A 15043-nucleotide genomic window follows, 5' to 3' on the forward strand; every position below is an offset into this window, starting at 1 on the left:
AAGAAACTTTTTCAAAAGCATTATCTTCATTGTATTTTTATTAATTTTGTTAAAGACTTCCCAATTACAATCTAATTTGGCTTAATTCACACTTAGGAGTTTTGTGCGCTAAAGTTTCCCCAAAGTGTCTTGGGGTATATGTGTAGAGGGAGATAGACTTTTCATTTTGTTTTTTATTCTCTTACATTCATGAACCACAGTTTCTCTAATTATTCCATCATATAATGGACACCTACTTTTGTGTCTAGTTCTTTGCACTACAAATAAGTGCTGTGAATGTGTACATGGAACCTTGAGAAAGACTACTCATTCCCTACTAACTTCTTTAGGGATAGCCTTGATTTCATGGATAGAAGATACTCATAAAGACTTTATATAACATGAGAGAGTTGGCAAATTGATCAGTAATTGATTTAGTTTTAGCGACATTTTTTGTATGTTTTTTGTATCTTCCATTTCTTTAATATTTTATATATCAGTGTTTTATAAGCCTCATAATTATCTTACCTCAAATATGGATCATATGCACATGATACAATCTGGATGTTTTTTCTGTCTTTGGAGTTTTCTTCCTCCTATTTCTATCTTCCTAGCACAGAACTCCAATGAGAAACTTTTTTTAAAGAAAAACTTCCATCCAATTCACACTTATTAAATGTATTCTACCTGCAGTATGCTATACTTGATGCCTGGAATGCAAATATGATATCATACACGCATGGTCTCTGCCTGTAAGGAGTATATAATTTAGTAGAAGGAAAAGATTAGACAAATTATAATATGCTATGTATACAGGAAAGTATACAACTTGCCTTGGAGATGTAAGGAAGGGAAAAGTTATTGCTGGGGGGAATTTGGGGAGGTTTCTTGGACGAGATTGTTCCTGAACTTGCCCTTGAAGGAAGAGATATCAACAGGTAAAGATGTGAAGGAAGACCATTCTGGTCATGGGAAAGTTCCACCAAAGCCACAGAAATAAGAAAAGACAAGTCCTCTAATCTGATTTGGTTTGAATGTATCAATGTGAAGGGAAGTGAGATGTGAACAGAGCATAAAATGTAGGCCAGCCCCCAGAATGAATGTCAGACTAACTACCTTTTTTTTTTTTTTAACTTCTATTTTTTACAGTTCCCTGAAAGATTTCTAATAACGGTCACAGTCTCCTACATTAGGCAAGTAGATCAGAATTTACTGTCCATAGGGAAATATTTCCCAAAATATGCATTTGTTTTAATTAGTTCTTGATTAATTTTGCTTACTGAATCTGAACTGGTTTATGACACTAAATAAGATATGCCAGGCCATTACAGCAGGGAAAAAAATCCCATTTGAATGATTCTTTCTTTTTTTTTAAAGGCCAGCCTCAGACTCTATCTGGAAAGAAGTCCTTACTTTAAATAGACTACTTAAAACTGGAACAAAATAGGAAATTAATAATTTTAGGTATGTGATATTAGCTCTTACCCATAGAGTAAATTTACCCATCATTACACCAAAAAAAGATAATTTTTCCATATTTGAAGTTGAGTGGGTCATACTTAATGAAGGTAGAAAAAGATTTATTCCCCCCCTACCTTGCTTTGGGTTCAGTGAAACTTTCTTGTATTAAGAAATACATTTTTCTTTTAAATGCATGAACCTACTTTATGAATAATTTCATGATGAACAATATAAGATAAGTTCCCAAAAAAGTGCAAATAATTACTCACCCAAACTAATTCCATGTGTTAAAATATGCACTATTCAAATTATAATTATGTCAAATATGGTAAAGGTTCCAGTCCAATGAAATTATGCTGAGTAAATTGGAATAATTTTACTATGGAAGAGTCATTATTAGAACTAATTGGGACCTAGTTGTATTTTCCTTGTTGTTAGAGAATTCAAAATAGGACTTTACTTACAGGAGATATAAGTGGAACCCCATTTAAAAGACAACTGTTAGGGACCTATAAAGAGCAACAGGAGTAACAACTACCTAAAAGGCTAACTATTGTAGTAGAGAGTCGAGGTATAGTGAAGAATATATAGTGTGATGAACTGTATTTGTTTCTTGCCTCTGCCACTAAGTGCCATGTACACTTGGATAAATGCTTTAACCTTTCTTGACCTCAGCTTTCTCATATGTAAAATAGGGTGCACCACCTAGATCACAGAAGCATTGTGATGAATAATGTATAGAAAGTACTTTGTGAATCATAAAGTATCTTATAAATGGCAGCTAATCTATACTTTTTTATGTTTTTGGGGAAATATATTGAGATTTATGTAGTTAAGAGTCATATTTTAGGGATAGCCAGGCAGCAGAATGGATAGAATACTGTATCTGGAGTTAGGAAGATATGAATTCAAATCTAGCCTCAAACATTTCTTAGTTACATGACTATAGGCAAGTTATTTAATCTCTGCCTCCATTTCCTCAACTCTAAAATGGGAATAATAATAGCACCTATCAACCAAAGTCGTTGTGAGGATCAAATGTAATAATAGTTATAAAGCATAGTGCCTGGCACATAATCGGTGCTATGTTATTATTAGCTATTATTAGAGCCCTAATGATATTATTATTTGCTGCTATTATTATTGGAGGTCTAACAATATGATGTAACTCAGTTACCAATTTTAAATTTTAAATATTTATACAAGAACTCTTTGATAAATCAAAACTTTGGGACAGCATTTGGAAAAGTAGCTATTGTGAAGAGGATGAAAATTTAAATTAACAAATATTTATTAGGTACCTACTATATGCAAGTTCCTAGAGATAAAAAAAGAACAACCACCTCTACCTTTAAAGAGATTACATGCTACTAAAGATGGGATAGAGAGGAAGAAGGAAGATGTGTATTGTGATAGCTAATCATACTTCTGTTAATTACATAAATAAGCAAATTCAATGTATATGGAGAACTCAAAGCTTGTGAATTGTTAGAATGAATTGAATTATCTTCTGTACCAAATGCCTACTAGTAAATTGCATTTTTCAGAGGTCCAAAAACAATGTCTTGTTTAATAGATGAGTTGATAGATCTTCCATTGGCTACTTACTTGGATCAGTTTATCTTTGGATCTTTTTACCCAGAATTGAAAAGCAGCCATTTCTAGGTAATCCTTTAGAATCATTGCATAGCCATACAAGGCTAATAGTATAGAATAAGGGAAAAGGAAAGATGGAGAGCATATCCAATCTTACTTAATTTTTATAAAAGAAGGTACCTAGAATGGCTTTTCTGACTCTAAAATTCTAGTATTCCTAAGCTAAAATCTGAGTAGTTTGTAAATAATTACAAAATTTGGCTGAAATAGTTAAAGTGATTTAAAAATAACAATTTATCTTTTTAGTCTTCAGAAAAAGAAAGTTCTTTTAGAATAGGAGTTTTATACCTTTTTTTGGGGGGGAATTATAGACCCCTCTGACTATCTAGTAAAGCTGAATAATGTTTTTAAACACATAGGATAAAATATATGCTTGGAAAAGAAGCCAATTACATTGAAATAAAAATGACATTTTTTTCCATATAAATTCATGGACACCCTGAAATATTTAGAGATCCACATATCCCAGGATAAGAACTCCTGTTTTAGCACCAACACTGTTCTTCTCTGGTTTACTTGGAATCAAATGAGACAGAAGAATTGAATATCCAGGCTACTACTTATGAAGTACAATTACATCCTGATATGTGCATTACTGACTGCTTTGACTGTGACTGTTAATTCACTCAAAACAAATAATGCAAACATTAATGATATTTCATATCTTTGCAATGTAATGTTTTGGAAGCCCATCTTACCATCAAGTCTGTATATTCAGCTAATTTTGTGTCATCAAAAGTCTTGTTTGCTTTCTCTAGCAAGTCCTTTAGAAAGTTCTGTTAAGAAAAAAGAGATCCAGGTAAAGCAGGCCAGTAACAAATATCTTACATGTCTATATTTCAGAAAGTTGAACATAGTGAAGCTGCTGTAGGATGGGGGTAGGACAGGTGAAGAAAAAGAGGAAGAGTGAGGCATTTCATAGCTTGAAACCAACTCATTAAAGTGTTTTTTTTTTTTAAATTTCAATATAGACTATCATACTTGAATGAAGTTCAAGACTTGCTTTATCTATAGCATGAGCATTATTATGGAATAATGGAAAGAATATTGGTTTTGAGCTTAGAGGATTAATGTCCAAATTCCAATTTGGCTCTTCCTGTGTGACCTTGGAAAAATCATTCTCGCATGGCTTCAATTTCCTTATCTGTAAAATGGAGAAATACTCTCTCAGGTCCTTTCTAGTCTATCTATATATATCTATATGTTATATCTAATATATATATATATATATATTTATGTGTGTGTGTGTGTATACATATATATATACACACACACACACACATATATATATAAATTCTATGAAATCTAGATCAAGTATTCTTGCATTTTTCCTATTTTCTCTAAATAATTACTTGAATGAAATCAGTATTTTATTTTGAAGTCTGAGGAGAGAAATCTTTTGAACTTGTCTACTAATTGTAGTGCTACATGGTGAAAACTCTATAAATATTTGTGTTTCTCTTCTGAGTGAGACACAAAGATAACTCAGTGTCAGAGCTGAGTACCCGTTTTTCCCTGAGGGAACAATTTTTAATATTTATAGGGAACAGCAGGTATAAACAAATATCCCCAGAATTGCCTGTTTAGCTAATCCTACAAAGGCCCTCACCTTGAACATCAGCTTGTACTCACCATGTCACTTACTACCAGCATAATTGCAAATTTCACAAGAGGTAAAGTCAAGTTATAATGACACAAGCCCCTCCTTGGCAATAGGATAGAGCAGAATGTTCAACAGAATTCATTACACATGAGGAAGCTTTTTGCCTGAAGGATATATGAATCACAATCAAATAGATATTAATGTGGGAAAGATGAAAGAACATGATTATTAAATTGGCAGTTGGAGCGAGGGAGTATCTATTTTTTTTGAAAGTGGGATATAGAAGCTTTATAGCCATAGTCATGACAAGGCAAATGTTAAAGATATAATAAGCTCCCATTCCTCTTAATGATGAAAAAAATCAATCAACTTTATTTTCTTAAAAATTAATGAATCAAATACAAGTTTAGGTGAACTGAGCATTTATTGCACATGCAAATAATTGTTCCAGTTGTCATATGCATTTATGAAATTATTTATTGTCTTCATTAATATGTACACAATTAATTGTGTACTCACTATTGTTGGTCATATTGATTTTATTCTGTCAGGGCAGAAAGCCACTTCACCTAGTTTCAGAAGTTCATTCTTATTTTAAAATTAGACTTCAGAAACCGACTAAGGCATGAAAACTCAAAGGCGTCTGCTGGAAATAAATGTGTATTTTACTCAGTGGAGCTTTGGTGCAAGATTAATTGGGTTAAGGAGCCTCATTAGAGCTAATATAGTTGTCCCAAGAATAGCTTGGGAGAAAACGTGGGACTATGAAATATCTTGTAAAAGATAGATAAAGATAAAACCCTGGGAATTGCGGAACTTAAAATGAACTTTCTAAATCTCTCTCTTTCCTCTCCTTCTCTCCTTCCCTCCTTCCTTTTTTCCTTTCTTTCCTCCTCTCTCCCTCCCTTCTTCCACCTCTCTTTCCTTCTCTCTCTTCTTTCCTCCTTTTTCTCTCTCTCATATGAATTTCATAGATTCACACAGTTTAACTCATACCACTCAAAAAGAAACTTAACATATTCACTAAGTAGTCACCTAGTCTTTGGATGCTAAGAATACAAAAGTCAAAACAAAAATAGTTCCAACCTCCAATGAGAACAGAGAGATGGAGAATATGTACAAAATTAATTTCATGTAAAGTATACCCTAAAATATATGTCTTAGAGAAGTGGTGGTGGGAACAAAGACCCTAATTACATAGAAATCAGAAAAAGTTTCTTGAAAAAGGTGGCATAAGTTAAGCTTTGAAGGAATCTAGTGATTCTAAGAGGAAGATGTGAGAAAGAACTGTGTCCTGGGCATGAGATGTCTGTACAAAGATAGAGAGGTGAAAGGAGAATCCTATTTCTAAAGTTCCTTTCAACTTAAAACCTACAAATCTATATGGGGCAGAAAGCCTAAAATCTATTTCTCTTAAATCATTTAAAATGAATAATTACTACATTTCTTCATAAGAAAAGTTCACTATATTATCACAACTTTTCAAATACAAAGAAATCCCTTTTTGATTCTGATTCCTTTTTTAAAAATTTGATTTTAATGTTATTTTTTCTTCCACCTCTCTCTACAAACTCCTTTGAAAAGAAAAGAAATACAAAATCCTTGTAACAAATATAGTCAAGTCCCTCACTGACAACTTTCAGAAACATCCTTGTTCTGCATCTTGAATTCATGATCTCTGTGTCAGGAGGTGGGTCAAATAGTTCATCATCAATCCTCTAGAATCATGGTTTGTCATTATGTTAAGTTCTTATGATTCTAAGATTCCTAAACCACAGTGAACATAGAAAAAAACAACGTTGGATGATCACACACTTTCCATTCATAATAGAAATAGACCATCATTAGTGATTCTTTTTTTTTTTTTATTTTAACAACATAGGTAACATTTTATTTGAAAACTAAGTCAGTATGTGATCCTAGGTATCCTGAGGTATAGATTCAGTTGAGTTGTTTTTCAGTCTTGTCCTACCCCATTTAGGGTTTTCTTGGCAAAAATTGTCATTAATGATTCTGGAAATTTTTTTTTAGTTGTTGTTAGTCTGAAGATAAAGAAAACATGGTTGTCTAGACTAAAGACTCTTGATATCCATATAACTAGAAGAATAATCCTTTCAATTATTAATAAATATTTGCATTTTGTATAACTATAAGATTTATGTTAATAAATTTATTTAAGGGTACAAACTTCCTAAAGTTTGATACAAATTTTAGAGATTTCTTTTCTGAGGGAAAAGTATTTCCAGAAAAAAATGTTAAGTATGTAATAATATAAGTTCTAGAATTACAGCATAAAATATTAATAAATGTGGCCTAGTGGGTACACATATATGATTTAGATGTATTGCTAGTACTTGTGCAAAACATTCAATTCTTATATTTCTTTAAGTTAGTATAAGAAGCAACACCTTAAAAGAAGTTTTCATCATCCCAGTAAGAGGGAAGGGGGACTTTAGCAAAAAATTTTCATTTCTATTTTCTTTTTTTTTTTTTTTTTTCATGTCTATTTTCTAGCACTTATTGCAGATGTGAAAATAAAGGTTAAAATAAGGGTTCATCAAGGTGCAAGAGGAAGAAATGACACAGGGGATGCTGGGAGAGTAGGGCTGGTAGTTCTAGAACTCTATTCTCTTTAGGAATAGGTTAAAGAGAAAAATTATCTTCCATCCATCCATCCATCCATCTATTTATCTATCTATCTATCTATCTATATTTCTATCTAATTATCCCTCTCTCCCCCAATCTCTATGTAAAACTTTTCTAAATTCAAAAAGAAATAAAAGGGTAAAGAGATTAAGAAGGGGGAGAGAATAAGAATAATTTTTAGAAGGAACCCTACTCACATCATCAGATCTGGGTTAAAGAGAGAACAACATACAGATATATATATTTAGAAGGGAATAAAAATATTCTAAATTTAAAAAGAAATAAGAGGGAGAAAGAATAGGCTAAGGGGAGGTAAGAGTATAGAAAGGTATTTTGATTTACAGGAATGGGATAAAGAGAGGGCAATATGTACATTTGGAAGGATATAAAAGTCTTCTAAATTCAGATAGAAACAAGAGAGCAAGGGGAAAGACTGGAGGGGGGGATAAAGGAGAGATCCTAGATTAAGTAATAGGAGGGCAAGGTAGCAGGTAGAGTAAAGCAAAGGATTCAGGGGGGATATAAAATAAGAGATATAAACATAATAAAGATCAGGAATAGAGTTTATTACATAAATAAACAGGGGCAGAAATCATTGATCTCAAAACTAAAGCTAAAATAGAAAGAGAAAAATTAGAGAAACTAGATTACATATCAACCATATGGATCAACATTATTTTAGACTATTTAAAGTAACCAGATAGTATAAGGTTGGCATATTGTTATGGTGTAAGAAATGATGATTTGATGGATTTAAAAAAATATGGAAAAACTTGAATTTTTGAAAAAATGTTATTCATCTTCAGAGAAACAATGAACAAATAAGTATAGTATGGTCTTACATCGATATATTTATATAAATGTATATGTGTATAATTATAGTTATCTATGTATATTTATGCACATATATGTATATATGAATGTATATTATATATACATATACAAGTATATATAAATGTATCTTGCTTAATTATAGCCTTCTTGATTGGGAGTGAGGGAAGGGAGAAAAGAATAAAGAGAACTAAAGGAAACCTACAAAGAACCAAAGAAAAGATTGACAGCTCTGAACACAATGTATAGTATTTATTAAATAAGCTTCTTGAAATGGAAATGTATTGTTTCATATTTTAAACCCTTTCATGTTCTACTATGTACATGGAAGTGATTATTTTTTCTATATTGTATTTAACTTTTAAATAAATATTAACAAATAAGGGTTCTTCACCATTTTTGTGTCCTTGGCTGACATGCTTTGTCAGAATGCTGAAGTCTTTGAACATCTTCTCAAAGTAATGTTTTTAAATGCATAAGGCAAAGTGCATAGGATTACAAAGGGAAGCAATTATAAAATTTTTAAAAATAAATTCCCAGACCTCAAGTTAGAAATCCTAAAATATAGTTATAGTTATAAGGATTAACCCCTGCCCCAATTCAGTCCTTAGCTTTTCAGAATTTTCTTAGAAAGGAAAACTTGTTTACATTTTCATTCACTTACCTTCAGTTCCTCAGTTTCTATGAAGCCACTATGATCAGTGTCATACTTTCTCCAAGTCTGAAAACAGTGATGTACAATCATTTGAGTAAAATAATTATAATCATAATGCTTGACATTTATATCATGCTTTACGATTTACAAAGTGGGCTCATTCATGTGCCATTTCCATTGTTCCTTAGAATAATCAACCATTGGGTCATTAAAATTAAGAACTGGAAGAAAACTTAGAGCTCCAACTCCTCTAATTTACAGAGATTCAGAGAAGTTAAGTGGCATTCCCAAGGTCACACATTTAGTATGAAGCAGAAATTGCTTGTACTTAGCCATATAGTAGGTTACTAAAATGTTTGCTGATTCTTGATCTTGGCAATTTCTTCTAAAAGAGCTTTTCTAGCCTCATAGTTACCTGCATGAATTCCTCACATGACTTGAGCTGCTGACATCTAAAGAGAAGCAGGAAGTTCTCTTCCGTTGGTAATACGTGAGCTAACTGTAAAAGATTAAAAAAAAAATTATGGTTGTTTTGAGAAACTTAAGAGTAAGATTCTCATTTGAGTTGCTAGGATGACTTGCACTTATATAGCATTGCAAGATGTGTAAAGCATGCTTTCACTGCAACTTATGAAGTAGATGATACAAACATTATTCCTATTTTATAGATAAGGAAACTTTCTTGGGATACACACAGCTAAAATGGTTCAGAGTCAGTATCATAACCAAGGTCCTCTTTTTAAATTAAATATTCTTTCCAATAGACCTGGCATTTTTCTTTCCAGAATTAGTCTTCCTAGCTCGAAATACACAAGGTAAAAAAATTATTAATAGTTATATCTTTTTTGGTGTCTTACTCTAGGAATTATTGGTATTGTTCGGAATGTTTGCCCATGTGACTAGCAATTTATTCCCAATCTTTTTTTTCCAATGGTTTAAAAGTAGCCTTTGCAAAAATTGTTTTTCTGCCTAGCCATACATACTATATGCTTTCTCCTCATTCTTTTAAATTATGATAGGAGGAGGAGTGGGAAAAGAGAGACAGAAAGAGACAAAGCTAAAGAGAAAACTGGAATAGATAAGCTTTCTACCTTGATGTATTTTGCTAATAATTATAGGCTACACAAAAGAATAGATACCATCAGAGATATTCTATATCTTTTATGCCAGAATGATTATGTTGCTAACATCATCCTTTTTTTTTCCCTATTTCTCCCAACATAATCTGAGCCATGCACTTTTTTTCTGACAAGTCAAGAGACAGAATAAGATAATGAAATAATTTTCTTTCTTGTGTAAAGATGTGAGCCAAAATCACACACCTAAAGTTGTTGAATATGTTCTTCAAGAAGAAAATTAAGAGTCATTGAACATGACAAGTAAAAAGACACCAAGGGGCAAAAAGAAATCAATTATATTTTAATAAACCAGAAATGACCATTTACTTAATTTCATAGTCATTTCCAAATCACTCACATGTATACCATTAAACCATTGACTTGCTAGGACAAAGTAAAAAAATGTCACGTTGGAAAAATGGATTAAGATTAAAGAGGAAGGTATGAGTGAAGTAACTTCAACTTAACCTATTTAAGCAAGTTGTTAAAAACAAAAATAGTAAATGGATAAAAGAACAGAATTGGAACAGACTTGGTTTCTTTGTGAAGACATGGCAATACTGGTTCATAATAAAAACTCTTCTAAAGTCATAGATAGAGCAATAGCCGATTATAAGCAGTATTACCTCGTGAAACAGTGAAATCAATAGAGGGGAAAAACAAGTTTACAGAAAAATTGTTGAGAAATCTGATCTCTGATTAATTAAACTAGATTATCCAGAAAAAGATGAAACTAGAAGGCGGCAATGAGTGTATCCAAAATGGGAAGATATATAAAGATTTCTTTAATTAACTCTTTTCTTCATTCTCCATGATGGTGGGGACTCTAGCATCACAATCCCTAACATGTTGCCTGAGGAAGGAGAATTGGTCCTAAAGATAATAAAAATGGTAAAAGTAGCCAAAAGCAATCAATAAGATATAGTGGGTAGAGCTAGGTCAAGCTGGAAGGAGTAGTGACCTAATTTTGAAGGCACTGAAATGTTAATTCTCAAGTTATTTGTAAGAAGAACAAATACTAAATTTATGGGAAAAATAAAAAATAATAAATAATAGAGTTTTTGAGGGGGGAAGGAGACCAAGAAAATATCAACAACTACTCATCCATATATCCATTTTATTTAGGATAATCAACACACATACATTGAAAATATCCTTGATGAGGTATGGAAAGGAAAGAGGCAGGCTTTTTCAGATAGTATTCCATAGTTTAAAATAACTTATAGTCATATAGCTGAATGAAAGGTATAGGGAACACAGAATCCCACTGTGCTTATGATTTGTTAGTTTTGAAAAGAAATTTGATTTGATAGAGTAAAATGCTGCCTTAAATACTCATGAGACATGAAGATATAAAACTCATAAACATTTTAAAAACTATCCTGATAATTAATATTAAATGAGTATCAAAACAGAGATGTATGCTTGCCACAATTATGAAAAATATGTCACTCATTTAAGCACTTAAACGCAGTATGTACCAGTAGGGGTACAAAGAAAGGCAAAAAACATGATTCCTGACCTCAAGAAATTAACATTCAGATGGGGAAAACAAAATGTGAGCAACTATGTACATAAAGATATATACAGAGTAGCATTTAGTAAACAGCTCTGAAGAAAAGGACATATATTTCAGAATCCAAATATGAGGGATTCCTAATAAATAAAGTAAATTATTCTTCAGATCTGTTTGCAGAGCATCAACAACAATTCAGCATCTACTAAAAACTTTCCTCCTATTTGGAGTCTGCGTGAGACATGAAATTTCATAAATAATCTTAAATAAGATGAACAATTACTCAAAAGAGTTTGTCACATATACACATATTCATTCATATAATACATGCTTACATGTACATATATGCCACAAACATGCACAAACACATATATATGTATACATGAATGTTTGTGAGAAATACTCATATGTATATGTGCATGCATATATGACAAAATAGAGCCATTGTTCATCTGTGCAAATACATGCACAATTATATATATAATTATGTATATGTACTTAAGAAGCCAAGTGAATGAAAAATGAATATTATTTTCACTGATCATCAGATCAATAGATAACCCATAGTTCTCGTTCATTATATATCTCGGTCAGACATTGTAGACAGAAAATTATTTGGTCCAGAAATGAACAGAAGAAGAGTAGGTTGGAGGGGGAATTTGTTCAGTGCTTTTAATAATCCTGAGCTTCTTGAAACAAAGGTTTATCTTTTTGACATCATAATTCTGGTAATATTGTATTATTGCTAGTCTTTTTTACCCAAAATGTCTAATTAACCAGACTTTCCCCTGTCTCCAGTACCTCCTTGATCATATTAAAGGCGAAACAATTTTATCACCCCAGCGTTTGAAAAGTTAAGGTTTAGTGGCATCCAAAGGGCAATGGAGAGATGCATGGTGGGTATGAGTAAGTTATAATGTCCTATGAATGAACAGTGATATAGGTAAAGCAGTATAATAAAATATTTCATTAGAGACTCGTATAATGTAAGGCAGGTTGATTATGTAATGAAAATGAGGGATAATTAATAGACATTCCATTCCATTTATATCAATACTATTTGAGCAGATCTAGAGAAAAATATCCAGAATAGTGAATGGAACTCTTTATGAAGGATTTGGAGGAGTACAGAGAAAAAAGTTGTGCAGGTTGGGAAAGCATCGATACATTGTGATTTTTATTGTGGAAAGAAGTATCTTAACTGAAGCATGGAAAAATGTGAATATGATACCACTGAATATATTCTTGGCCCAGTTTCTCATTATTTTAGTAAGAGTTCATTAAATTAGGAAAAAGAAAATCTCAAAGCCCTGAAAAACAAAATGGGTTGGGGGGTAAAGGGACAGGGAGGGGAGGAGAAAGAATATGCTGATATAATAAAAACACATAGAGATGAGTTAAGTCACTAGAAAGAGTTGTAAAAGTCTGTTCAGACTACCATTCCTGCTCAAAAGTCTTTCATAACTCCCTATTAACTCTTCAGTAAAGTTCCAAGTCCTTTGCTTGTCATAAGCCATATACAAACTAATGTTAGCCTAACTTGTCAGATACTCTGTATCAGTTCACCTGAAATGAACAATTTTTCCTCCCTGTAATCTGCAAAATTATTCTTTTATGACTTTGCTTCATTTGTTTCTTTGGTCTGAAATGTTCTGTTATCTTTTACCACTGAATCCCTATCCTTTAAAGTCTGACCCAAATCCCCCTCCTAAAGGAAGGATTATCATGAAATAAGCAATATTTCCTCTCAGATTTCTCATAATACTTTGTTTTATAATTCCTATTATTAGATAGCAAGCACAAATTAAATCCTTGATGACTAAATGACAAATATTGGATATTATGAGTTATCTGCATTTTTTTTCTTTGATTAAACTCTTAAATTCCTTGAGATCCAATGGAAGTTAGATTGAATTCAACAAGTATAAATTAAGCACCTACTATTTGCATGATTCTGTTGGGCACCATAGTAATATGAAGGAAAAATGAAAAATGACTCTCGCTCTTAAGGAGTTGACTTTCTACGAGGGGTGATAGGACATATATACATATAAATATGTATATTTATGTCCAGAGTAGTCTGGAGAAAGGAAATTCACTAAGAACTAAGGGGGTCAGGAAAGCTTCCTGGAGAACATAACACTTGAATTGATTCTTGAATGAAGCAAAGAACTCTAAGAGGTGGAATTGATGAAAAAAGGCATTCCAATTAAGGAAGAAAGACTCTAAGGGCAATAGATGGAATGCTGTATATGAAAAACAGCTAATAAGAGTAAATTTGTCTAGAATAGAGCAAATTGGGAGAATAATATGAAATAAATCAGGAAGATAGGCTGAAGCCACACTATGAAGGTTAAATGAAGGTTGAGGTATTTGCATTTTGCTATAGAATTAAAAAGGGAGGAATACAAGAAGACCTTTATTTTAGGAAAGTAATTATGGCAATTGTGTAGACTGGGATCCTTTTTAGAACACTGTTCTAATAGCCTGAAAGAGAGGGAATGAGGGTCTGAAGTAATGTGATTGCCAAATGACAAATCTAGTATTGATCTTGAAGGAAGAATGAGGACTTCCTTTCCAAAGGGAAGATGGGAGAAACAGAAAAGTCAGATAAGAGAGTGCAAGTACTTATCTAAGTACCTAAGAATTCAAGGCTGTTTTGTTTTTTGGCATGCTTTTCATATCAATTAAGATGTGATTATGTGCCAAATTGGCAAAAACAACTAAAAGGAATGAAATTCGATACTGGAATATAAGATAAATGGATATATTCATTCACTTCTAGTAGAATTGCAGACTTGTAGATTCTTTTAGGAGAATAATATGGCAGTAGAAAGTAAAAGTTATCAAAAAATAGTTATACTCTTTAGCTAACAGTTCCTTTGTTGGAAATTTACCCTGGAAACATAAAGAACAGCCATAAAAAAGCTAGCATGTTCAAATATTTTCACAGCAGCATAAAATATAATGGCAAAAGATTGTGATAACCTAAGTATCCAATAAGGAAATGGGTAATACAATATGATGCATGAATATAATGGAGTATTATAATACAGTGAAGAATGATAAGTGTGAGGAATACAATGAAATATGTAATGACCTTTATAAAAAGATGTGAAGCAAAAAAAAAAGACTCATAAAGGAATGAAGTCTTCACTAATTACAATCATATATATGGAAATAAATAAGAATGAATTGACAAAGAATTCTGATGAGACTTTAACGGAAGTGACTATTAAATTATAATGCTACTTTGTTACTACAAATTAAATTAAATGTATCTATGAACAAAGCCAAGTTCAACATTGAAGATCAGTGTTAAAGTTTAATATAAATGTAATTATTTTAAAAATTAAAAAATTATTTAAAAAATAAAACTGACACAATCATTTTCCTAAAATGTAGGTCTGACCAAGTGACATCTTTTCCCTTTTGTCTGTATTATCACTTTAGTAAATAATGGAAGGAACAAAAATAAAGATATCACTAAATCTTAAAGACAGAAAAAGTAAGATATATTCCAAAAAAGCAAGTAGAATTTTGGGTGTACACATGTATACGTGAAATATGTATGTTTT

The 15043-nt window shown here is 31.8% G+C and overlaps 1 protein-coding gene across 1 annotated transcript in view; it reads right to left on the reverse strand.

The window, feature by feature from the left end:
• Nucleotides 1-15043, reverse strand: part of CALB1 (calbindin 1) — a 37362-nt gene that overhangs the window by 4870 nt on the left and 17449 nt on the right. The window contains exons 4-6 of the mRNA XM_051970829.1: nucleotides 9247-9330; nucleotides 8841-8897; nucleotides 3795-3872 (exon numbers count right to left, since the gene is read on the reverse strand). Of these exons, the coding sequence (XP_051826789.1) occupies nucleotides 3795-3872; nucleotides 8841-8897; nucleotides 9247-9330 (219 nt within the window). The remainder of the gene's footprint in view (nucleotides 1-3794; nucleotides 3873-8840; nucleotides 8898-9246; nucleotides 9331-15043) is intronic.

This window comes from Antechinus flavipes, chromosome 1, assembly GCF_016432865.1.
Source record: "Antechinus flavipes isolate AdamAnt ecotype Samford, QLD, Australia chromosome 1, AdamAnt_v2, whole genome shotgun sequence".
NCBI lineage: Eukaryota > Metazoa > Chordata > Mammalia > Dasyuromorphia > Dasyuridae > Antechinus > Antechinus flavipes.